This window comes from Notothenia rossii, assembly GCF_949606895.1.
Source record: "Notothenia rossii genome assembly, chromosome: 1".
In the NCBI taxonomy this organism is placed as follows: domain Eukaryota; kingdom Metazoa; phylum Chordata; class Actinopteri; order Perciformes; family Nototheniidae; genus Notothenia; species Notothenia rossii.
In genome coordinates this window covers 18,072,408-18,099,982 of record NC_136912.1, presented here as the reverse complement: position 1 = coordinate 18,099,982, position 27,575 = coordinate 18,072,408, and the positions used below count along the sequence as shown (strand labels likewise).

The 27,575-nt window shown below is 40.0% G+C and overlaps 1 protein-coding gene across 2 annotated transcripts; it reads left to right on the top strand.

The window, feature by feature from the left end:
• On the top strand, positions 1-27,575 carry LOC307032093 (sphingosine kinase 2-like; the record flags this gene model as incomplete). Of its 2 annotated transcripts, XM_079669815.1 has the most annotated exons (5): positions 1-28; positions 220-1,905; positions 15,870-16,019; positions 26,476-26,570; positions 27,456-27,575. In XM_079669815.1, exons 2-5 carry the CDS (start codon positions 1,488-1,490, stop codon positions 27,573-27,575), a joined length of 783 nt encoding a protein of 260 aa, XP_079525941.1. In that variant the 5' UTR covers positions 1-28; positions 220-1,487. The 2 variants fall into 2 exon arrangements, with proteins under 2 accessions (XP_079525941.1, XP_079525942.1); XM_079669816.1 differs by lacking the exon at positions 26,476-26,570 and having other exon boundaries at positions 27,456-27,571.

The window sequence follows — 27,575 nt, the reverse complement described above, 5'->3', positions numbered from 1 at the left end:
CCAGAAGCTACCAGATGAATTTAGTTAAGTATGTTAATTAATATTATATTATAAAATAAGTAGGAGTATAAAGTGGCATTACTGTACATGGAACTACTCAACACTGTGATATAAACCTACTTTACAACTCCAATTCCACCACTGATCACTATTTATGGAATTTGGGATTTAAATGCATTCGTTCTCTGGAGTTGATATTTCTTCTTTTCTCATCCACAGTCGCTCCCACATTTATCATCATCATCCCCATCTAAAGCAACAAAGATGAGCTGAACTGAAATAATTACCATATCATAATAAGAGCCACCTCTGCAAATATGACCTTGCCCAATCAATCAATGCGATGTACATCTGCATTGATCTTTATGTAGACATTTATGTACAAACTCTCACTGAAAGATGAAATGCACATTTATTAATCACACTTTCTTTTGCTCAAAAACGTATACTGACTAAACGTAAATATATAGTCGATACATATATGCTATATATATACAAACATAACAATGTATGCATACACCTATCTACATTGTTGTTTACATTCTGCCTATACTTTTGTCCACTGTCCATAGGAACACTGTGTGCTCTGCATGTGTGACCATTATGATTAAAGAGGGGTTTCATCCCTCCGATTCTATGTAATGTATTTAACTTCTGCCCCATTTTAAGTGTGAAATTAGAGTCTTTTTGATTTCTTACTTCTGGTATTTTCTTGAATAATTATTTAATACACATTGTTGGAGGGAGCGAGAAATCAAAGGTCTTCATTAGCAAATCTCACTGTTATTGTTGTTATTAAAATCTTATAATCTGGTATTTGCCTTAGTGCACCACTAGAGGGCAGCATACGGACTGTTTTTAACGGGCTGAACTACAGACAGTAAAGTTTAAACTGCAGCAGAGCATGCGTCAAGCCAGCACGAGACACCCACAACAACCCAGAGAAAACAGACTGTTATTGTCATAAAAACAAAAGCCTGTATTTCTTCTGGGATTTTCAGTGGGTTATGACAGTAGGATTGGAGTAAATATGTGGCCAAAATGTAAATGGTTAAACACAAATGATAATGAATGTATCTTCTGATACAAAAAAGATTAAGACTCAGTAGCTTACTGCTGTTTTTTTTCTTAATCATGGCATGGGCAACCTCTCTCTTACATGAAAATGAACATATTACAGAGAAAGTGGGAGAAATGGAAATACATTTTTAATAAAGTGCAAAATAAACCCTATAAAGGCTGTGGCTGGCTTGGACCCCAAAAATATATAGACAGCAAAACACAGTTGGAACAACAGACTTGAGTTTGTGTCTTATTTTTTAACCGGATGTGGGTGTGTTTGATTCCATAACTCTTGACACCGGTCCGGGCAGCAGGCTGTCAGTCGCAGTTTCCCTACTTTGCTCGCACCATCCAGGCGGTTAGCTATGTGACAGAGTGGCCGCTGTTTGATCCCGGACTCCCCGCATCTTCACCGTCCGCTCAGGATGGACCAGAGGAGGGTTGAACACGGCCGGAACACCGGTCCGTTGTCGCTGTACGGGGAATTCACGTTGACCGCTAACCGAAAAGTCAGGTGTGCGGTGAGCCTGACCGAGAAGGACCTCATCGTCCAGAGGCTCAGCTCGGCTCCTGTCGGGAGGAACAAGGTGGTGCTCAGCCTGAAGGACTGCATCGGTTGCCGGGCGTACCTGGGGGATGACACCGCAGACCCGGCAGCTTACCTGACGATTTTCTTCTACCCTCTCAAACGGCGCTGGATGAGTTCCGGTGTGTCGAGGCAGAGAGCGGAGCAGTGTTTTCGTCTCACGGGTCTCCAGGACCCTCGCGCTAACCTGGAGGAGGCGGAGAGGTGGGCTCGCGCTGTCCGAGAACGCTCTGCACGGCAACAGTATCTAAGAGACGGTGAGTGTTCGTTAGCAACAAGAGTTCACTGTCCTGACCCAACAGTACACTGCAGTTACATTTGACTACATTTTGAAACTTACATAGATACCGATCAACATAGGTGTAACGCTGGGAACATGTCCCCACTACTTGTTGAATGACCAATTTTGTTCCCAATACTTTAAAAAATGTGTTTTGTAAACAATGTAATAGATAAGAACACGTTCATAAAGGTTTATTTTCACAAGAGAACAGGTACAATCTAGAGAACAGTTCGTGTGATCACACTTGGTGGGTGTAGTTTTTGGGGGCCAAGTGGTGCAACTTGGACAGTGAAACATCTAATATTAGTTATCTTTGAATAGAATATCAAACATAGAGGGATGGTGGTGAAGATTGAAGAATCTGAATCAGAGAACTGTTGGATGTGTGTGATATGCCATTTAGAAAGCTTACTGTAGATTGCATTATATTTGCAATCAACCCTTTACACAGGTGTTGATTGATATTGTCCTTAAGGTTGTAATGACAGCCTGTAGCCTGTCAGTGTAAATCCTTTATGAATATCTAGGCCTTCAGGGGTTGATATTGTCTGGAAGGGTATGTTTAGGCTGTGGCCTGACTTTGTAAATCCTGTGTTTACAGGTGTTGATAACAAATGGAAGGCTTAAAAAAACATATCTGACATTTTTTCCCTACCACTTTTCAAAACAAAGTGACACCACTGTCAATCACCTAATGATAATAAATACATATGTGTTCTTGAAGTCAAATGAAAAAGAAAACAACTTTGAACACTGTTCAGTTTCACCACCTACTAAAAAACAAATGTCCAATGTCATCAGCTGTATTGTAAATAATAATTAGTTTCCTTTGTGGTTGATTTGCTGATTTTTAGGATCAATTAAACATGTTTAGTCAATAAAAAAATCGAAGATAGAAGCACAATCTCAGAAATAAAATCCTGTAAAAAATACAGAAATCATCAAAATAGTTGTTGATTATATCAGGATCGGCACATTGATTTGTCTTTAACTCTGCTCTTTCATTAGTGACTTTAGGGGAATTCTCTCCATGAAACCAGAATTCCTAGAGCTTCTACCTTTTGATTAAATAACTTGTTAACTGCAATTTGCACAGTGTGCAATTACTGCTGCTATACTACTCTCATGTGTGCATACCTCTCTTTTACAAATCTTTAGATGTTATTATGATGAAACTATGAGAGGTAAGGCGAGACACAATACACCTTTATAGATTATGTGAATGTGTCATAGTGTTTCAAATTAAAGGCAGAAATACTTTTTTGCGCCTACTGACATACTTGTACAGTGACTGTTTTTAAAGACTGTTACCAGCAGTCATTTTATTGTACCATCTTTATCAGTTTAATCTGACATTAAAACATGTTTAAGTACGATGTCACTTACAATATCATTTTAATCTAATCATGAACTTATATTTTAAGGCATAATTAAGGCTTCCGGGGTTATTCTTAACAGTTTTCCTTACAGATATTTAAAAAACAAATAGTATTCACTGTTTATTTTCTATACAGAACTGGTTTCTTGTAACCTTATAAGCTTGCATAGGCTCTTGTTCCTATACCTTTAACCTACTCCTGTGAATATAACAACAGGACTGATCAGGTACAGAGTCACATTTCAGTTCCGTTATTCAAATAAACCCCGTTAACATAAAAGATGCCTGAAAACATGAGATTACTGCCATTAAGTTTACATCATGTCAGGACATGTAATGAGTTCGCCTATTTTCTGTGTAGACCTGTATTATTATCTCTTATCTGTCACAGGATATCTTTACCTTTAACCTGCTCCTTATATGAATAAAACAATAGGCCTGCCGTGGTATGGAGAGTCACGTTACAGCAACACTCTGCAAACAAACCAGATTAACATAAAGACACCTGAGAAACATGAGGCAATGTTACTTCTATTGAGTTCATGCGATGCCAAAAGGCATGATTACTCTGGTGGGAAACATTCTGTAATTATTGGTTTCTAAAGATAAGTTATCTCATTATTTGTCCTCCTCAACAAGCTGTTCCAGCTCAATGAAGAAAAAACATGAAATGCAATTTTGTTTTGCCTCACCCAAACTTTTTCCTTGGTATCACTGTGACCCAGATAGCATTTCCCCATTTGCACAAATGTATTTTTAACGAGACAAAAATGCTGCAATTCTATACTGACTGTCATTATCAGAAGAGGAAAGAGCTGACTTTTAGAGAGACGGTGTTATTTGCTTTGAAACATATTGTAAATCCACATCCTGACGCTTAAACTTGAGATAGTGACCTAACAAGCTTTCAACCTTGGGACGGACAACCAAACACATATGACCCCATATCTTCACCTGCTCTGTATTCTTGTAACACAACTCTTCCTCCAACCAGTTGATCTAGGCATCAAATCCCTGGCTGTAACTGGAGACATTTTTGCAAACACTTTTTTATTTCCTGCTTGTAATAAATGAGTTTATTCCTAACAGGGATGTCAGTCGACAAGTCATTGATTCAAACGTATAGGCTGTATATATTCCTGCTGCTGGGCTACCTGCCAACTATCACATTTTGTGGTCGGTATTCTTAACTTCAAAGCTGATTCATGCTGCAGGGGTCCTGGGTATCTCTGGAATGTGATGACATGATTTCTGTCCTAAAAGCAGTCCGCAGTAAGTTACTCATTACGCCGGCGGCCTTGTGAACCACACTAAATCATGTTCAGGAGCTCTGCATCTTACCCATTAGTCTAAATGAGGTCAGTGCTGCCTGTCTCCATCAATATCGGTGTAATGTGTCTTCATCTTGACTTCTGGTGTCCTCAGAATTATTCAGAAAAATCAGTTTTCTACTCATCCAGTTACCTCTGACAGGTACATGGTGTTCCATTTCAAAAATGTCTTCTTTAATAAATCCATTAATATGTGCTCGGTCTTGCATGTAATGTTCAAATACAAACAGGTGTTCGGTATGTTTGCACATGCTCAGGTTGCCAAGTGTTGCTTTCAAGAGTGGATTTTATCAAACTGTATGGCAAAATTGACTCCACTATCTTGATCCTTAGGGCTGTGGCAAAAATAGTCAATATTGAGATTACAACTGATTAAAACCATTACTTTAAAATTAAATTCAACTGAAACAGCTTGAAAAAAAAAGAAGAAACTGAGATTATCTTGTTTTCATAAAAGTCAAACCCAAACTTATACTTTTAAATAAAATGTAATTAAACACACAATAGTGCTCATGCCATCAATACTGGTTTGCATGACAATGAATATTTCCCCAAGCATCTATTAAGAAACAAGCCGTCAGTTGACCCCGGGGTCGCGTGGCTCTTCTCATGGTTTTGCGCGGCACTTTATGGTATTCGAGGCAGTTGGTGGAAGAGTTGTGTTACAGGTCACTGACAAGACAGAAATTCCATTGCAAGGAAGGCAAACATTTTACAGCATAGTTGTCAGTTAGTAGTCAGAGCCGACTGACTAATCATTGTGTATATGTTTTGTGTTTTTGCCTTCCTATGATTTTTATGATAACTTTCATTTCCTCACAGTGGGAGAGTGTCCTGAATCTTAACTTCATGTCACAGTCACTTTGATGTTGGCTCTAGTCGTTTTGCTGTGCGGCGTTTAACAGGAGAGGTGAGGTCACATGTGGTGGCACTATTTCTTTGCATATCAGGACGCTGACTCGAGATCCTCATACATTTCATCCCTTCTCTGACAACCACAACTGACAGTTCAGATGCATTGCCAAGTATCTCTTTAATAGTATTGATCCCCCGTTGTCAATAAATGGATTCACTTTAGCTGTGGGCAGCATTATCATTATAATGAGTCAGGTGCCGGCAGCAGGCTGAGGGGCTTCATCTATTGATCAAATCAATCACTCCGGGTTGTCATCTGGCTTAATCACTTGGCTGACACTGTCAACTGACAATAAATTACAACACATTATGGGAATTAATTTATTGGGGTTATATCCGGTCAATCACACAGAACTGTCACTCAGCAGATGCAGGCTCACCAACGCTGTGGTCAAACCATTTTAAGCATCTGGGTCAAACACATTAACGTGATATTATCAGATGATATAAATCACCCTGCCAATGTTTTCTGTAAATGCTAGGCTTTCTAATAATGCAGTAGCAGATGATTGGGATTGATATACCAGTGGATTTGAATTATAACATGTTTACAAAGCTGACAGGATATTGAGACTAACTTCCAAACAGATAAGTGCATCCTGGGGGGACTTTAACCTCCCAGGGATCATGACTTGTGCCAATGTCATGTAACTCAAAAAGGTTGTAAATGAATGTGTAAAACATGGAAGCAGCAGTGATGGACAAAATGAGATTAGAAACACTTCATTCAACCCTCAGGGGAGACGCTGCTGCTCTTTTTAGCAGAGAGATCCAGGCCTCTGTCTGCCAGTCAATGCAATTACTGATACTTTACCTGAGGCAGAGACAGAGCTCAAGCTGGGGCTCACTCCATTTCATACATGCAAAAGAAAAGGTTAATGGAAAATGATGTCAAAATGTAATGCAATTTGAGCCTACCTTTATAAACCTTATTGACACATTTAACATTCTTTGAAAATGCATGGGATTTAAAAAAAGTTTAATCTACATTTTTTTTTTTGGGCTACAAAAAAACTTTCAACATGTTTTGACTTTTGTTTTATAGCCATCAAAAGGAATAGGGCTGTGTCTGACTCTGAAGTTCTTTTACAATATAAGACCGTGTTTCAGAGAGCCTTTCCAGGGTACTCTCATATGTTCTGTGTTCTGTGCTTGAGCTTTGGGTGTGGGAGGGTGTGTGAAGGAGATAAGCTTGACGTTTGAGGGTGTACCAAAAATAAAATTTGATCATGATAATGACTAGTGTTGCAATGTTAAGTCAACTAATAGGTTAGTTGATTGACAGAACATTTATTAAAAAGCTGTTTTCAACCCTCTTAAATATTATGTAAAATGTCCTACTTTCCTTCATTTGCTATCATATTTAAGGATACATCTTTGGGTTTTCGACTGACAAATGAAAACGTTTGAACACTGTAAAAATGTGTTTTACTTTGTTTTGACATTTCGTAACATTTTAATTTAGAAAATAACTGGCATAATAACTAATAATAGAACAAAATCATCGGTATCGGCTCTAACAATGTGAAGTAATCCATTATGGATCACACCCTTGTGACTAATAAGTATTGAATGGACAGAGAATGAGGAAACTTCCTGATTGTCTCCACATAGTAGGGCTGCTCAATTAATCATATTTGAATCGCAATTACGATTATGGCTTGCAACGATTACAAAAACAACGTAATTGAAATAAAACCATTATTTTTTTATCATTATTATTAATGTTTTTTTTTTTTTTTCAGTTCAATTATAAAGTTCAGGGTAATCAAATGTTAAAAACATACTGTTCACATTTTTTTTCTCCAATAAATTGATGTTTTCAAGTAAATGGATAATCTTTTTTGATAATCATGATATCAATTATTGACCCAAATAATCGAGATTATGATTTGACATAATCGAGCAGCCCTACCACATAGTTCATTTCTAAGTAGTTCTTTGTGTTGCAATAGTATTAAAGGGAAACAGGTGTGTGTGTGTGTGTGTGTGTGTGTGTGTGTGTGTGTGTGTGTGTGTGTGTGTGTGTGTGTGTGTGTGTGTGTGTGTGTGTGTGTGTGTGTGTGTGTGTGTGGTCAGACAGCAGTGGCAGCAGCTCTCTCCCTGAGGACTCCACCTCATTGGATATTCGCTGTGATCGAGCTTGACGTGCTGTCTAACCTCTGATTCAGCGCCTCTGGAGCTTTCTCCGGGGGTTCACAGCCGCTCTGTAATGACAGTGTCCTGCCCTCTCTCTTTTACCACGAGCAAATCTAAATGATGGAGTGTGTCCGTGATATTGGGCAAAATACACTCCATAGTAAACCCCATCAAACTTTTATATTTACATCCCAAACTGGGGGATGACTTTCTGTGCATTATATCAGCAGACGTATGAAGCGTCCGGGGCTCACCCAGTGTGCTATTCTCAGAAATGCCCTCTTCGAGTCGCTCTATGATACGCCGGCAACAACAACAACAACCACTAATTGAGCATTCAGGCGACAGAGCAGCTGGGTCACCTCAGAGAAAGTCTGCCTTCGCCTGGAAAAAGAACATGTGGTGGCTGTGGGTTTTTTTATGGTGGGAAGTCCATTTCCTCCATACGCTGGCAAACACCACAATGTGTATTCTTTTTTACAGTTTGCAATTATGTCATGTTTGCCCTTCTTGTGTATCTTAACAACATACAGGAATTCAATATACAGTCGACTGTACCAGACTGTGTATCAGAGCTTACATTCATTCATCATTATAGCTCCAGTTCCCAATAAAGAGAAATCCAACATTAAATGATTGACTATCGGAAAGTTTGTTTTCATACGGCAACTTAACCTCCTCTCCCTAATCCGACCCAGCAGCCTAAAATACCCAAATGGGAGAGACAGACGGTGGTTACATCCTCTCTCTGCTCTCCCATCCCGTCTCTCTGTCTCTTAACATAATGCATCACTCTATTATAAAATGTCAGGGGATACAGTAAAGACAAGTGGTTGACAAACAGCGCAGGATAATTGAACAAAAAAACCTCAATGTCATAAACTCTCTTGCCTTTCCTTATATAGATCAACAGCAAGTTAACCACTGCCACCTCCTCCTCCTCTCCCTCCTCCTCCTCCCCCCTCCACACCCTTTGTGGTTCTGGCTGTGCAGAAATGTGCTGTAAGTTGGAGCTGCTTCCACTTTTTGATTTGCAGACAGCTTTAAGAACAAGAGTTGTCAACTCACTGCACTGCACCCACATGTTACTGCAGAGAAATTGGGTAGGCAAGGTTTCTTAGTAAAGCCAACACCAAATATTAGAAAAAAAACTCCCAAATTGATTGACAGGTCTTTAAATACAGGTTAAAACATGTTTTTCATCCATGGGAGTTCCATCAGGTTTTGTGAAGCACAACAGTTTAAAAGGCCTTGATTTGCAACCCTTAATATTTTAGTAACTTTTACTTTTATAGGTCGAGAAACAAAACAAAAATGAAATTTCATTTAAGTAACTTTGATTACCCTTTACCTGTTTGTTTTGCTTGTGTATCCATGGATATAGCACACTAATACGTTTTTACAAAAGTAGATTAACTTACAATAATTATTTTGCAACCCACACATATAAATACAAATACAAATAAAGTACTCTTTCTTATCAATGTTACATAAGGTCAGAGTTCTGGGAAATATCATGTATTGCAGTGATTTATAAATAAACACATTCAATCACAGTCTCATACTGTTTATGTGCATGCACTAATGCACATTGAATCACACTAGCGTTGCTGGTCTTGATGATATTGGAGTATAAGATGACTGAAAGCAGAAGTGAACCTCTCATCATGATGGAAACCTCCCAGACATTGTGATGTATCTCTAGATTGCTATCATGAGGTTACAGCTGCTATGTAGTTAACTACAGTGTGCAGCTCAGTTTAGAGCCATAACACTGCTATCAGATGAAAATCACATCACTGCAGAAAATGATGTTTTCTTTCATAAAGTCAGCACAGCTGGCTGATTCAGCCGCTCAGTTAAAAGGTGGCTCAAACTAAACGTAAAATCAGCTTTAGTAACTGATTGCTGGCTTAAATATATGTTTTTGTCATCATTTGTTTTGTTTTGTTTGCTTAGTACTGAACACAAGATGACATACACACACATCAGATACCATTTGATGCAGTACACATATAGTACAGTCAAGTGTATATGAGAGAGTACCTGCCCCCAGCTGGCCTGTGACAAGCTAACATTAAGTAAATTGCAATTGGACATATCTATCATAATAAAGTAGAGGTTTTAAGTACCAGGTCAAATACATGATAATCCAGTAATCCCTTTAACGTGGAAACTGGATTCCCTCCTTATGGGTGTTTTTATGTTTTTAAAGCTTAGTGCCCACATCATCACTGAAACAGAGATAGAGCAGTGGGGCTCTAGGTCTGCCTTTCAATCAGAACACTTAAAAATATGCATTGAATACCCATTTATCACAAAGTCACAGTTGACACGAGGGCTAATTTGGTAAAAACCTGACAAATAAAATGTCTTTATTAATTGTAATGGATGTCCCTGACATGTTGTAATACACCCTGGTCTTGAGGCTTGGCAGTGCTCCTGCATTATAACAATAGAGCCACACAGGTCAAACAGTCTGGAGTGGACCAGATACTTCTTGCTTGGAGCTGTTTGTTAAAGCTGCTTGTTTAGTTCTTGTGTTGCTTCACTTTGTGTGCCTCAATGAAGTCAAACAAATACCGACTACATTTCCTTCTTCGTAAAACATCTACAAAGCACTACTTGCATTCATGATAACAAGTCTGAAGTGTTCTCCTTCAATGCCTTTGCTGCATTATTTGCTATTTTACTCGCCCATAGAGATCGGTAGGATAAGCTTGAATATGTTTTACATCGCAATGTGCACGCATGAGAAAAAACCCATCAGGGACCTGCTCTCAAAAACTCATACCTTGGTTGGTGATTGGCTAATGGTTACACAAGCCAAAAAAACATTATGACATCATAAAGTGTCCAAAATCTGATCGGCTCATGTTCAAAAAGTGAGTGAATCTTTTTTCCTGAAACTTTCAGAATCTCTTTACAGAGAGGGGACACATGTTTATGTATAAAAGACATGAAAAAGTGGATTTTGCATAATAGGTGACCTTTAAAGATTTCTTGTAAAAGTGGATTAACAAACATTGTACTTTTCTATCAATAAAATTCAATTCCCAAGCAAAACCTGTCCAAATGTCCCTTCTATCCATTTAAATCCCCAAATGAGACCAAATCTGGACAGTGGGTCCCATCTGAGTCCCACATTTGTGCCGGCTGAGTGCAGTTTTGTGGGCTCAGCTGAGTGTAACGAAATCCACTTTTCAATCAGGATTGCTTCTTCATTCCCTAATCGCAGACAGTTATTGCTTTGTCACGCTTCACTGCTGATGGGGAGCTAATTTTGGGAAGTTGAGTGTGACACAAGTTAAAGTGACTGACGTCTGCGCAGGTCATCACAATGAGTCAGTGTGAGTCAAGCAACAATGACACTTAAAAAGGAAAGAGTGGCCATTTAAGGTCATGGATGATGGATTTAAATAATGAGGATGAAACAGTAATGTTTGAATGTCACCCTGATTTTATATTAAAAGCCAGCATGATAATACATTCAAATATTCTTAATTATAATAACATTTGATCAAATAGTAAATCTGTCCTTTTTCATTGTGCTGAACAGTGGTTACATTTAAGGCCTATATTTTATTTCTGTGTCTGCTTAATAGAAGCTGACATCCTGCTGAATGCAAGAAAGCTGTCTATTCTCAGACTCTTTAAACACCCATATAGCTATTATGGGGAACCTTGCTAGAAAAAAGTGTTTTTTTTCCCGGCTCTTGGGTTTTCCCCTTTCATTTGCGCTGTCATTTCCTATGGCGAGTACCTCAGTAGTGATTATTTCATTAAGATCTGGGAAAGTTCCCATGCTGTTGGTTTGAAGAGAACACATGAGATGGCTGTAATCACAGATCAAGTTAAAAGTGGAGATGCAGAGCTTTGTTGCTGAAGTGTTGTTTTTCATCCTATTTGTCCTGGCTGCTGTTTGTGATGATGATGACGATTAAGTCAGGATGAAGTAGCATCTTCCACTTTTCACTTCTTCCAGGGTAGTAATTTACATTTTTTGTCACAATAATTCTAGTGTTAACCGAAGTCTTCGCCATATTTTTGGTTTAGTTAAAAAATCTGTCCATCGCAGTTTCTCAACGTCCAAGATGATGTCACTTAATGTCTTGTCAACTAAATATATTAACTTAGATATGATATTAAACAGAGAAGCAGAAAAAATATCTCATTTGACAATTTGAAAGATTATCAAAAAAGTTTCACTCTACTACTGTACCATTGCAGTCCTTAAACTGATAAAGCAGAAACAAACAGTTGTGATGACAAGATTTGTTAAATGAAGTGTCTTTGACCTTTAAGTAGCAATGTATATCATGACTTCATAATCAGGACTACGCCCAGTCCTATACAAACAAACCAGACACATTATCTGCTGTCTTCACCCCCCATCCCCAATAATAACCTCCCTTTTGGTTAAAAATACACAGTTAAATTCCCTGCATGGTGGATACAGTTTAATTATAGATACAGTACAGGGTTGTAAATTAAAGTTCTGTTGATTCTAGTCTGTCTTATTAGATGTCAGTCTTTGGCTCGATGCCATGATGTCACTGCAGCTAATGACAGGGGAGGAAACGCTGAGCGTGGACGGAGACGAGACGACAGATAGAGCCTCTGGAATGTTTGGAGAAGGGGAGGGGCGGCACACAGGAAGTGGCATGGGGTTGGATTTAGCCAACGAGCTCTGCGTGGGTGTCGGGGGGGCAAACAGACTGCAGGTCAGCCCCTTCAGTTCCCGCTGTCCTGCCAGCTAATTCATGAGGGCACTTCTGTGGCTTTCCCTCACAAGTCCAGTCGTTTACGATTTGGACGATAGCTGAATTATTTGATACACAGAAAAGATGTCGCCAATTATTCTGCTAATTGGGTAAACTTTAAAGAGATTTTTCATGCAAAAATGGCATAAAGGGAAAACTCTAATCGTTTTTTTAATAATACATAATATTTATAAAGCACTTTTACCTGGGCTCAAAGACGCTTGTTTTTTAAATCACAAAAAAAACCGTTATTAATTATAATACATATTAAATGAATATTTTGGACTGAAAAAACATGACACTTAATTAGAGCTGTGAGAGACTAGGATGGACATTTTGGCAGATAAATTGATATTTGAATGTTACAGCCATACTCTATAGAAATATTCATCACACAGACAAAATGGCTAAACCCTACAAGACTGTGAACTTGTTTTTGGCATTTAAAAGGTGTACATAACATACCTACATCTCGCCATGCTCGAAGACCAATGAGTTAAGGTTAGGTCAAGTGAACAGAAACATTTTGATGTGTGTTAACGTGTTTTGTTGCATGTTTTACGAAATTCCAGTGGGATCCCGGTGAGCCCGCTGTGTAATATCCATTTCATGTAAACCTGCTAATCAGGTTGAGCAGCTCAGCCCTGACTGCAGTTGATCCCGCCCATCGTTACTCACGTATCTACTGTCAGACTTGTTTGGATGGTTTTTCCTCCCTCCACGCTCACACAGTTTTGATCTTTTTTTCAAAACAGCAGACTGCAAAACCAAGTGAGGAGGAATCTCACTGCGGGTTTTCTGCCTATCCGGCTGCTTCACTGAAACAGTTTTGTTTGTTTGTTTGTTTTAGGGATGCACGATATTGGTTTTTTGAAACCGATACCGATAACTTCCTGCTTCTCAAGACCGATACCGATACCCGATAATAATATAATATATATATTAAATGTACCTGTAGTTTTTGCACACCTGGTGGTAAAAAAAAAAGACTAGTAGGTGGGGGTGGGGTCATCTCTGGCAAACTTCTTGCCTTTTTCAAAAGCCTCGTCGATAGGTAAAAGCCCCGGTGCCTTTGCAGCTGGCTTTGGTTTCGCCGCTAGTTTAGCAGCGCAGGCGTTTTCGTACGCTTTTAACGCACCATCGTAGCGATGGCGATGTTTCAGGTGACTAATCAGGTTGGAAGTATTATAGCTCGTTGCCTTTTTCCCTCCTCGTGGAACTTCTGCATTGCATTTGTTAATACAAATAGCAAGCGAACTATCTAACTCTGAAACTTTGAAATAGTCCCATACTACCGACGACATGTTTGTTTACTGTCCATTTACGTCACAGCCAGGCATGAGTTAGGGAGCGCTGGATTTGTGAAAAACTCCCCTCTTCCTGAACCACTAATACCACAGTACTGGCAAAACGGGAGGAGCCGAGTGAAAAACAAGCGCCCCGCATCCCAATCCACCCACACCGCAGTATTTTTTTCTTTTTTTTTACCCAAAAAATATATTTTATATTATCGGTGCAATTAATACTTTTATCGGGTTTATCGGGATGACGTCATAATTCCTAATATCGGACCGATAATTATCGTGCACCACTAGTTTGTTTGTGTGAGTGAGTTAACTAGGCGTGACATGGAAAGCAGCCTTACTGCAGCGTAGCGTTTCTACAACAGAGAGCACTGTGTGTACTTTTCTGTAAAGCTGTCCCACCGCTGAAACCTGTCAAATGCGCCTAATGGTTTCCTGTCACTTTTTTTACTTGAATTCTCTCCCGGCTGAGACGTGACAAAAACAGATTTAATGATAATAACTTTGCTTCACATTTCTATGGAGGGAAGGAAAAAAATTCTTACATGAATCAATAATTGAGTTTCTTTAATATTTTAGTTACTGTTCATTTATTGTCATATCTTCTTTTCTCAGAACGACCCGTTCCCTGTTGAACATGAGCACAGTTTAATCACTGTGCGCTTACCTTTATCATATCCATATATCATCCAATCTCACATTGTCTACTCTCAGATATTAATTTAAAACCTACTGTAGTTTGGAATGGCAAAGTCTGATGCTTGCAGTTCTCGATGAATCCTCCCCAGACCAGAGCCAGCCTCTTCCAGTTCCTCCTCCTCCTCCTCCTCCTCCTCCTCCTCCTCCTCCTCCTCCAGCCTCCTGCTGTGCTCTAAAAGACATTCTGGGATATAATATATGAATATGTGAGGGTTTCCATTGCAGCATTTTACCATCATTACTTCTTCTCCCCTGGTCCTGAGTTGAACTGTGGAGCTTCTTTCCTTTGGTATAATATATTCAGCTTTAAAGCAACAACAACCTTTGTGCACCTCTGACTTTCCTTTGCAGCAGAATCCATCAAGTCTGTTTGAAGATATAAAGGTGTTTACATTTGTGTGTCTGCAAATCCAATCTGCTGTCCTCCACTGTAGAAATGTTCCCTGCTTGTGATGCTTACTAAACCAGCCCTCCTGGGGATTAGCCTTTTCCTTAAAATGTAAGAGTGTTTGCAAACATTACTTTAATAAAATTAAAAGTATGGACCTCATAGCCATGCAACGAGATAAAAGGAAAAGTAATAACTCGTAGATGAGCGTCTGTGTAACAAAATATAATAATACAAAAGTACGAAAGTAAAATGTTTCCAAAAAAATTGGTGTTTGTTTGAAAAATGAAAAATAACTAAATAAAATAAATCTTTAGACCCTGGCTAAGACAAGATAAAAAGAAATAAGAAAGTAAAAAACTGCAGATGAATCAATGGTGCAAGTAAAATATCAGAATAAGTAAACTAAATAACATATTCTGTAAAATAGAAAAAGAAAGCTATGTTTAACAGGAGGCAGCTGTAAGATTTACACTGTGAAGAGAGTCTGTGCCGTCAGTCCAAATGTTTGAAAAACTGTATAAGAAAGTGTTGGGAAAATACTGAATGTACTCTTCTAATATCAGAGTAGCACATGATAGCAAAGGCCCTACGAAGCTGTGTACGTAGCCGGATGTATGATTACCTAGAAGAGCGTCAGGACTGTTTTAGACATATGATAGCTACTGTAGTTCCCAGAGCAGTGTCCTTCAGATGCTTTATATACAAGAGAGGGTGCTATTCACTCACAAGATGAATACCGGTTCAAAGCAGTATTCAATGCTTAGTTCAGATTAGCTAAGACCCACGTCAGAAATGATCATACTTGTCATATGTCTATCTCCATAGAGGCTGAATCATCATGTTAATCGTTGTCACATACAGTGGTTGTACCATATGCTCTGTATGTGATGACTACTTCCAGTCTTGCAAGCATAATAAATACATGTATCCTGCCATTGAAGTTCAAGTCGGTGACGAGTGATATTTTTCTAACAGAAAGCCTTGATTTGAAACCCTTGTTCTGTGTCCTGTCCTGTAGGGGTGATGATGAGCGCGCTGTCCCGTCCCAGCCGGATGATGCTGCTGGTGAACCCACAGAGCGGGAAGGGCCAGGCGCTCACGCTCTACAATAACCACATCCAGCGCATGCTCAACGAGGCGGGGGTCACACACACTCTGGTCATCACCGGTGAGTTGGAGGATAACAGCACAGCATGAGAATAACACACAGCACTGTTGAGTCCAGACACCATCAAGTTTATTTGTATAAAAGTCTACTCTGTGAAAAGCTGTGAGTTAATATTATCAGAAACTAGATTTTTTGCCCAACTTAGTCAAATGAGACAAGAACTCAATTTACATATATTAAGTGGGCTGCAAAAAAAGTTATTAATAAATGTATAAAATGAGGCCTGGTTACATTTTGTATGAGTAAGCAAAGATGTTTAATCCCTGAGTTAAAGGGTTGAAAACATACCATAAAAATCAACAAATAGTGCAAAGTTGCCATATTAGAAACCATCATTTTCTAATAACCTTTCAAACAAAAAAGAAATGTTTTCCGATTCATCCCGTCATAAGGCATGTGCATTAAAGATCTATGTAACCGTAATCTATGATTATTTCATCACCTCAACATTAAAACATTGTTCAATCTTGTCATAAAATATAACAAAGCCTCACGCATAATCAGCACTCACGAAACTCCAAACACAAACAACCCTCAGACAGTTCAGCGAAGACTACAATAACAACAACAACAACCCCCCCCCCCTCCAAATCTCAATACCCCTAGTTTAAAAGCTTGTCGTGTTTTCATGCTGTCCCCATCATTATGCTGATCAAACGCGTCTGACCCATATGCATGCAGATCTGTTATGTAACAAAGTGTGTCCACACAGAGACTCACATATGGATAAAGACACGTCCATGACAAATGCACAAAATCCTCTTTGGCCATGATTAGATTGGATACGATCTCTATGCATTCATAATCATCGCCATCATCTACACTGGGCTGTAACGATTATATAGTGCAGCATTAGATTTACACACGGTGCCGTGCTCTCCGCCTCATGGTTTCTGTAACTCGCTGGTGTTCTCCCTTGTTTCACCCCGTGTCTGGCTCTGTTCATAAATCACTGCAGAGTCAGATAAGAGACAGAAAAAGTCTTTCATCACAGTGTGAGGTGCACACGCACAGAAAGAGGGCAGAGGCGCATGGAGAATAAGCTTACTGGCACCGCTGTGCTGTGGAAAACTCACACAAACTGATCTTTTTGTGATTTCCCAGAAGTACTTTTTGACATGTTAATCCTGGGGAATACATACAAATAGATTTAATCCCCAAAATCTACATGAAAGAGCATGACTACTGAAAGGGGAATTTAGATGCTACAGTGATAGACAATCTCTGTGACAGACTGACTTTAAAAATAAAACTTTGACTCTAGTCTTTCACAACGATGCCTCAGGAGCAGTGTTGGGATTTTAGACTCTTAGATGCAGTCTAGTTATTCCTCAAAAACCAGCTGCAGACCAGACAGAAACAATACTGTTTACAGGTTTCACTGGACAATAATAATTGTATTTGCCGCAGGTGTAGCTGAGGATATTCTAAGGTTGACTATCGTGCTTTCATTCAATATTTACACAATGAGATTTCTGATAAGTAATCATCAGTGTTGTGGATATAATGACTTGGTAGAAACATGTAAAACAAAACGATAGAAAGCCACATGACTTTTCTGTAATGCAGCCTTTAAAACCCACACAAATACTGATTTTGCCGTAATATGATATCCAAAATGCATCCCAATATAGTCTATTATCTCAATATAATATTGATATATTGCCCAGCCCTAGATCTCACCTGTCCATTTGATGAAGCCGATAACATCTAAAAGTCTTACTAAATTAAATATATATAGAGAGAGAAATAAATAAGATGTAGGAGAAGTAACTTTCTAATGAATGTTTATTACTTGCAAGTAAGACCTTTTCTATATGCTAGAACTATGTACTAATGCGTATAAGCTCAGTTATAGGACATGAATGACATCTCTATGTTGCCAGTGTTTTGAGTGTTGTTTAGTGAACAACTTGGACACAGCCAATTTGACCAATGGAAAAAAGTGTTTTATTATATTATGTTTGGCCATAAACGTTGCTAAACAACATGGCTATCTTTCCTCATGTATCTGTGTATCTCTCGAAGTTTATCTAAGCCGATGCTAACTAAAGTGGGCAGACTCATTATTGTATCTTTGGCTGTGCAGCAGCTGCGGGCGCTGCCAGCGGTGGAGGACAGATGAAGGATGACTGCACTGCTGTGGGGATGCAGAGTGTGTGTGTGTGTTTGTGTGTGTGTGTGTGTGTGTGTGTGTGTGTGTGTGTGTGTGTGTGTGTGTGTGTGTGTGTGTGTGTGTGTGTGTGTGTGTGTGTGTGTGTGTGTGTGTGTGTGTGTGTGTGTGTGTGTGTGTGTGTGTGTGTGTGTGTGTGTGTGTGTGTGTCTGTGTGTGTGTGTGTGTGTGTGTGTGTGTGTGTGTGTGTATATTTGTATGGGCTTCTTAGCTTCTGTTCTGCATGTGTAAAGATGGCACACTGATTCCTCTCAGGCAGACTCTGCTCAGGCATCCTAAGATGTCTGTCACACAGCATTAATTAAAAGACAGCAACACGACTCATCTGCTCAATACAAATTAAATATGTATTTAGGTGACAGATATTCCCTCCAACAACTTCTCTGTTGCTCTTTTATTTGTCTCTCAGCCGTTAGTTTTTAATGTTATGGCAACAATCTTGAGAAGTAACACAACACATTAACACAGTGTGTTGCTGCGGGGCTCCTCTGTGCCATGGTTCAAGTTAAGAAACTATTATGTGTATAAACAAGGATCTTTGAAAACTCCTTCATCCTAAAGACTAAGCAGAAAATACATAAATAAATACGTCAATGCATCCAGTTGTATGAGCATCAACACAATTTCAGAACTACAATAGTGGCTAACACCTATAGACAGTCAGAGTCCTTTCCTTGTGAGACATTTGAACTTAAAGTGTCCTAAGTCCTGTAATTAATCGTGACGCAGCGGCAGTGCAGCATAGTTTAACAATGAGATATGCACCAGTCCTGGAGGGAAACATGCTTTCTGCTTCCATCATGGATTTGGAAGGATCTAAAGTTTTTGGAGATGAGCTTATTCTACGAGGGACCAAAAGTTGGGATACCTCTGCTGCTTAAATATGGATCATCCGAGCACGGAGGCATTGGGTTGACCTGATTATACTTTTCTAATCGAAAGGTATGATGACTGTGACCAAACAGGCTTTTTTTAGCCGGTACTCAATAATCGATACATGCTATTCATTTTAATTTCATAAACATTTTTCAAAGGATACGATAATGTATTGGGGATATTTTGGACAGACATCTATGTGAACTGCAGCTAAGTTGACGGAGGAATTCAACTACTGTGAGGTGGTAATGCTAGTTTTAGTTTGACATTTGTAAGTCTGCCAACATTATGAGAGTGCAATACTAGTTTGTTGGAGTAAACTTTTTCGCAATATACCAAAGAAAAAAAAAGGGGAATCCTCTTTCAATGACATCTTTACTTAAATACGTATGTATATTTTAGTTTGGTACATCATGTGATTAGAAAGATTCCTGACAGACTGTTCTCTATGTCTCCCCCATTTTGTAATGAGACACAGGTTTTCTTTTTATTCCCACATTAAAATCTTGCTAGAGTGCGACTTTTACACACAGATCACTTGTGTATTTTGTAGAGCCATCGTAGAAAAGTATTTACACCACGACCCAAAAGCAAGCATTTCCAGGATTTCACTCGTTTAATGTGGCTGTTACCACTTCATATAATTGCCACTTGGTGTAAATAAATATACTCTTTAAAGTTGAACTGTATCTGGATTGTTGCTCAATTTAGGTCCATTTCTTCCACTGGCAGGCCACAAACATTTCCCATGTTTAAACTCTTGTTGGCTGATCAGGGATTAGGCCTGGCGGAGGAAACGTCCATCAGTGCCTGTAGCTGTGATGAGGTGTGTGTCTATTACTGTCCCTCTAACTTCACACCGGGAAGAAATATAACTTTCGTCACATATTTTAGGACACTTCCTCTTAGTGGTGATTTTCAATGGAATACATGTATTAAGAATTAAAAAGGGGCTGTTACTGTAAGGTTAATAATGCAGCATTTCTGAGTTGAGAGAAATTAGGCTTTGGAAACATGTGCGTACATTTGACCGGTCTTATGTACACTGCGGGAGGGAAAGACGCACGCAAAGCTACTATTTTAGCAATGCAAACATGGCAGATACAGCCACTATTCACTGGCATCTCATGTTTACCTAAAAATCGTTCTCAAAGATATTTCAGCATCAGTTAGTGAGATGAAACACTGGAAACCAACTCATGGGAAAGAGTGGGCCAAACAGAGAAAATCACACCCCTAAAAAGTTATTACATTTGACAGTGTAAACATTTAGTACAGTCCCACCTGAGGCGCTCCCTGGTGTCTGTGTGTGTGTGTGTGTGTGTGTGTGTGTGTGTGTGTGTGTGTGTGTGTGTGTTTGTGTGTGTATCTGTGTGGGTACACCCTCAGGCACCTCCCTGCAGCTGACCGAGCTGTCACAGTGTTTATACTGATACACACACACACACACACACACACACACACACACACACACACACACACACACACACATTCAGAAGGGGGTGCTGTTTAACTGTCACCACCTGCTGTCATTTAGGTGGAGGAGTGCTGCAGCTATTAGTGTGTGTTGTTTGAAGGGAGCCACAGTCAGGATGCTGGTGACAGCAGGGTGGAGAATCATCTGTAGCTGAGCGGAGGACAGAGCTTCCCGTTGCCTCACCTTTAATCCATCACAAAGCAAGTTCTGTTTTCATTAATGAGACAATTATCACCTCACTCTGCAGCTCCACTCAGTTTTAACGGAGCTTCAGAGGACTTTTCAGCTCATCTGATTGATAACAGATGCTTTGTAAAAAAAAATCGTTTTGCAAACATTGAATGTTAAAATAAATGTTTCCTCTGCCCCCAAGAGGCCAAAAAACTGTTTTAAGTTCAAAGTATATAAACACACTCATACAGTACATGCGTTACAATATTTGTTGGTCATAGTTGTACCCCCGACTCTCCAAGCTGGCTGTAAAGTGATCACGTTGTACTCTGATTACAATTTAAGAGCTATAGGAAAAAAATAGCATTCAAGTGCAGCTGAAGCTCTAGCTAGTAACCTGTCAAGTGTCATTCTTTTTCATTTTAAACGTTTAACTAGATAAAAGGCTACCCAACTGTATGCTGTGCACATTGTATGGCAAACTGTTAATGATTTCGGTAATGATTGAATAATAGTTTGCTTTGAATGTCACACATTTGGAGCTCCTTGTTGCCGAGTGACACAGCATATGCCATGTAAACGTTACATCCTGGGTTCAAATCATTGGTGACCTTTGCCACATGCCACACCCCTCTCTCTCTACCAAACAAAAACCAAAAAACATTTAACGTTGCAATCATTTATCAAATCAACCAGCATGTAATCTCCTTTTCATCAACGCTGAATCCCAATGCTTGCATATTGATATGCGTTGGAAGAAGAACTGTAATCCTTATCCTTATGTGCAGTTTTTCTCATCCTCCAGGAGCTTACTCATCTTGAGGACAGTTAGAAACATGCAGCGCTGTTCAGGCTGAGAGCAGAGGCCAGAAATGAAGCAGATATCTGCATGGCTGTAAGGAGTTAGTCACAACTCGACCCACAGAGAAACTCTGCTGCTCTCCTCTCTTTACCTCTGCAACATAACTATAAAAATAACCACGAGCACAGTGTGACTTATCTCCGACCCTGATATTCCTTTCCTCTCACTGCGACATTTTGCCATTATCAATCTGTCTGACGAGGGGGGGGGGGGGGCTCTCAGCTCTCCTCCCAGCCACTGCAGTGCCTCTGTTCTACAGCTGTGCTGCTGGTTGGGGTCCTTCAATCATCTTCAGTGTACAGCCTCTGCATGGATACTGACATTTGATGTGACTGGACTGATAAAGAGGAATTGATCCCGTTAATCTGAGTATAGAGAAGGGAAGGGGAGAAGAGAGGCCGAGGAATCAGATCCTCTCCAGAGGAGTGTGTGTGTGTGTGTGTGTGTGTGTGTGTGTGTGTGTGTGTGTGTGTGTGTGTGTGTGTGTGTGTGTGTGTGTGTGTGTGTGTGTGTGTGTGTGTGTGTGTGTGTGTGTGTGTGTGTGTGTGTGTGTGTGTGTGTGTGTGTGTGTGTGTGTGTGTGTGTGTGTGTGTGTGTGTGTGTGTGTGTGTGTGTGTGTGTTTACTGGCAGCTTTAAGGGTAGAAACAAGAAGGTGGTTGCACAGAAGAGAGGACACTAGAGGGGTCTAGAAAGACTTGATCATTGATAGATCACAAAGTAATGAAATACTTCCATATCCTCATATAGAATATACATTTCCTAAACCTGTTGTTATTAATACTCCAGGTGCATTTCAGTGATTCTTGATTTTTCTGTTGTAGCTTTCTCATTTATTTTGGCCAATGCTATCTATTGATTGGTACTGCTGTTAAAAGCTTCCTCCAGGCTGAGCTCCTGTATCCTATTGTCTAGATCAGGGGTTTTCAAAGTGTGAGGCGCGCCTCCCCGGGGGGGCGCCAGAGAGCTTCAGGGAAGGCGCAGCGGGAGAAAAAAACGAACGAGAAACAGTGAAATCTAGCTAGTTAACTTCAGCTAACTTTATGCGCCATAATGCCCGTCTCTTCTCCATCCTCTGCAATGAGATGGGCGCTCACTTCCACCAGCTGCTGCTGCTGCACTTCCGGTGGCTGTCCCGGGGCAAGGTCCTCACTCGCTTGTGTGATTTGCGCGAGGAAGTTCTCTTCCTCGCCGAAATCAACTCCCCACTGGTCAAGCACATGGAGGACATGAACTGGGTTGCAATGTTGGCCTATCTGTCCGATACCTTTGACCGGATAAACCTGTTTATTCCGGTCTACATTACATCCCCGAATCATCCGCCAACCATCCATCAAGACGCAGACTCATTGTTCCCACCAAAGTAGGGGTGTATGTAATAAGGAGGCAAAGTTGACGTTCAGTGTGTTGCCGGGAGCATATAAGGATTTATCCACGATGTTGAAAATGTAAAAAATGTTTTAAAAATATGTTTAAAACATAAAGATAAAAAAGTTATTGTTTAATGTTTTAAGGAGGTGACGCTTCTTAGCCAATCAAATCGGTGTTGTCAGTGAGTCAGCACAATAGATTCAAACACACACAGAGACGACAAGAAGAGAAAAACAGTCTGAGTCATTTCTAATGGCGTGCTCAAAAAAGAGAAAGGTGGACAGTGAAAACAGAGCATTTAATTACATTTTCTCTTACTGGACCTCTTTGAAATGCAATTGAATAGCAACATTATAGCAACAATAATAATAATTGGGAGGGGGGGGGCTGTTCTTATGTTCTCTGAGGGGAGGCTCACCTTCCCACACTTTGAAAACCCCTTGTCTAGATGAGACATCTTGGTTGCCTGCAGTGATTATGATAACCTCCTGCATGTTGTGAACAGCAGATCAGAACTTCAGACTTAACAAACTTGAACAAAATCCACATCTGAAAACCTGATGGTCTTTAGTCCAAAAATATCAGCAGCAAAATATCTAGTCAACTGAACTCAGATATGTTTGTCTTAAATTCATACATTATGCATGAAAAAAACACTCAACGAGTTTTCTGCTTTCCTTACAGCAAGATACGCTTTGACTGAGACTGTGCTGATAGTAACCACTATTATCCATCACCTTTTTCTTTACCAAATACTGTGTCTGAATATGAAAAATCTCAATATTCCGTCAAAAATATGAATGATGGCTGTTTCTAAAAGTAAAAGAAAATGGGTTCAAATGGTTTGAAAGAGTGGAGGGCCAGAAGGAAAGAGCTTGGGGTGTTTCTGAGCCTCAGCTGGTCAGAGAGAGTGAGAGTTGTGACTGAGATGTGTGACGGTCCGCTGCGCTTCACTGACTCGTCTTCACACCTCGCAGCTCTCCTCCTGCCCTCTCACCTGCAGAGAGAAAGAGAGAGACATGCATCCCTCCACACACACTGAACAGACCCAAGAGAAAACGTGATGATAATATGTCTGGAATGCAAGAAAGTAAGATGTTTGAATAAGTGACAGGTTCAGTTAAACTTCCAAAGTGAGAAAGGATCTTTAATAATTAAGTTAATAATAATAATACAGTCATGTTGTCATTGAGGTCTGATAAAGCCTGCTTGAATGCACTGCTCTGTCCTTCAGTTCAGGTGTGATTATTAGTGACGTGTGCAATTTTTACGTTATTAAAAAGGTAACATAATTTGAAAGGTTTCACTACAGTAGATTTATTTCACGGTTCTGTAGATTCCTAATACTTTTTTATTTGATAAATTAGTAAATATTATACAGTTAAAATCAAGTACCGGTACCTTTTAAAAAACTTGATTCCTCACATCTGTTCAACTGGATGATTTAATTTAATGTTATATCTTTGAATGTCTTTCTTTGATCACGTTTAGCTGACATGCCATCCACTGATTAGACCAGTGGTTCTCAAACTTTTTCTGTCAGGCCCCCCCTTTGGAGAAAAAAAAAAGTCGGGCTCCCCCAAAACGAATAATCAGGCTCAGTGGCGGCGCCAGAGATTTATTTTGGGGGTGCTGTGGGGTAGCTTGACGTTTCATAGAGGGTGCTCAAACATTTAGGGTTTCCCATTAATGTACCGGTCGCTACAGTGGAATTTTCTACTGCAACAATCCCCACGCAAATACACAACGTACCCGCGACTGTTACAATGAAGGCTCAATATTCAGCTCACGGCATATAGGTGTAAGCAGGGATAAAGTGCTATTTTTATAGGTGATGTGTGGACGTCACATAGGGGGGTCCGGGGGCAAGCTTCCCCGGGAAGATTTATTTTTAAATATTTAAGTTAAAAGCATCAATCTGGTGCACTTTGAGAGCGAAAGGAAGAGATCTATGGATACATCTCTCAACACCCATATGAAACAGAAATGTAAACAGATTTACTTTTTCTTGATGGATATTTTACAAATCACCCTTTTAAACTTTATTCTTGTTTTACTGTCATATAGTATTTCATACCTGTTTTTCATTTATTCTCTTATTTTTTTATAACTATAATGATCATATAAACGTGTGCCTCGGAAATAATTATTTACATTAATGGTGACCAAAACATTTGAGACCCACTGAGATAACACTGAGAGAGTCCTTTAGCTCTCAGTCTGACAGGAGAGGACTCTCCTCCACTTTGTTGTTGAAAAAACTCCTTATATCCGTTAGCGTAGCTCGCTAGCACCAGAAGCTAACAACAACGATCTCCAGTACCGGTGCGCTCTCTCTCTCTCTCACGCGCACACAAAATGGCTCGTTCCACACACACACACAGAGCCGAGCTTTAATGAAACAGAGACCCAGACGTAATAGTACTGTACTGCATCATATTATTTTCGAATCAATAATTTTTCAAATTATGATTTTTATTTTATTTTTTATTTTTATCTTTTTTTATTTTTTTTTATAACCATTTTTCCTCCTGGTCTCTCGCGCCCCCCCTGGCATGCCTCTGCGCCCACCAGGGGGGGCGCGCCCCCCACTTTGAGAACCACTGGATTAGACCAAGACTCTCAAGCAATTAATTGGAAATAATTCATTAAAAGTATACTAATTAAAAACTTTATAATTAGTGCTAAATTACAGAGCTCATTCCAGGAAACTTCTAGGAAATTACAAACCTGTTAAACAAAGCATTACAGTAAAAGCCATGACGCCGAGATAGTCATGTTAAGAAAAAGTTATATTTGCAACACATTTACTTTCTGTATCTTTATTATCTGTCTCTAATAAACTTCCTCTTGCGCTGTCCACCCTGAGAGGAAGCTGTCACCAGGGCCCCACTCCATCAGATCACTCAGCCCAGGAGTCATTTGACAGAGTGCTCCTGGGTAATTTAGTTGTAACTATCTAATTGACAGTTATATACTGTACGCTTCATTTAAGCCCATATATCAGCTTTCCCTCCCACCGTGATGCCTTAATTCAGAGGAGACAAAGAAAGATGATGACCAGCAGGACTCCTCTGTCAACTGAGATCTTAGCGCCAATGTCTTGTTTAGATAAGACACACGTATAAGTGTCATGTGTAACTTGAGGTGCTGATAGCCAACACCCGTGGAAATGTCCTCGAGTGCCTCGACACCGAATATCTTTGACACCTTCGTTAGAGTCACTGTGACCTCTGACCTCTCTGTGGAGGCAGAGGACTGACAGGACGAGTTTCTCGGTTAATTCCTAGATTCCTTAAACAGGAACTACATGTTCATCTGTGTGTGTGTGTGTGTGTGTGTGTGTGTGTGTGTGTGTGTGTGTGTGTGTGTGTGTGTGTGTGTGTGTGTGTGTGTGTGTGTGTGTGTGTGTGTGTGTGTGTGTGTGTGTGTGTGTGTGTGTGTGTGTGTGTGTGTGTGTGTGTGTGTGTGTGTGTGTGTGTGTGTGTGTGTGTGTGTGTGTGTGTGTGTGTGTGTGTGTGTGTGTAGAGCGTCAGAACCACGCCCGAGAGCTGGTGAAGGAGGCCGACCTGTCGCAGTGGGATGCTCTGGTCATCATGTCGGGGGACGGGCTTCTGTATGAGGTAAAGAGTGACGCATGTTAACTAAATCATGTCCACACGCACATTACTGTTGGACAAACGCAGTCAGCAGGGCACCCTTCTGTCAGCATTATAAACCTGCTGTTGTGTAAAGACATATTCATTATAAAATGTTTCCAAATAGAAAAGCATAACAGAAATATGTACCAGTCAAAACAGCAGTTTGGTTTCACCTTTTGAGTCTCTCACTGTCTGTGTGTGTCTGTGTGTGTGTGTGTGTGTGTGTGTGTGTGTGTGTGTGTGTGTGTGTGTGTGTGTGTGTGTGTGTGTGTGTGTGTGTGTGTGTGTGTGTGTGTGTGTGTGTGCGCGCATCATTATAACAGTTAATTCCTGTTCTTTTACTGTCATAATGTTTTTACTGTCATAATGACCAATGTAGTTCCTGTTACATAAGTAACAGGAACTACATTAGTCATTATGACGGTGGATTCATACAGAATCTACTTTGCCTGTGGTCAAATGTCTATGGATAGATTTTGATACCACAATAATGTCCCTACCATGCGCGATGCGGTCAGAAAAAGTTACCCTGCTTTGCACCCTGGCTCAGATTGGCATCTGTGTGATCCAATCAAAACAGGTCTCTAGCTTTTGTTAGTATATTATTTTAAGTTCTAGTATGGCTTAGTTTTTGATATCAGAGCTGAAAAAAGGGTTTCATTGTATGTATATATTATAGCTCAGTGGTGTTTACATACATACATACCTGTACATACATACAGTCTGAATTTGTATTAACACTAGTTATCAGGACTAATACTGATTGAGGTCTGATGCACAGCCCTGTGAGTGCTAGCAAACCCTGGCTGGGTAACACATGTTTCTTTCTGTCCTGCTGATAACAGCTGTGACTCCTGTATCCTTCAGGTGATAAACGGTCTGCTGGATAGACCTGACTGGGAGGAGGCCATCCGGACCCCTCTGGGGATCCTTCCTGGGGGGTCGGGCAACGCCTTGGCTGCATCCATACATCACTACTCTGGGTGA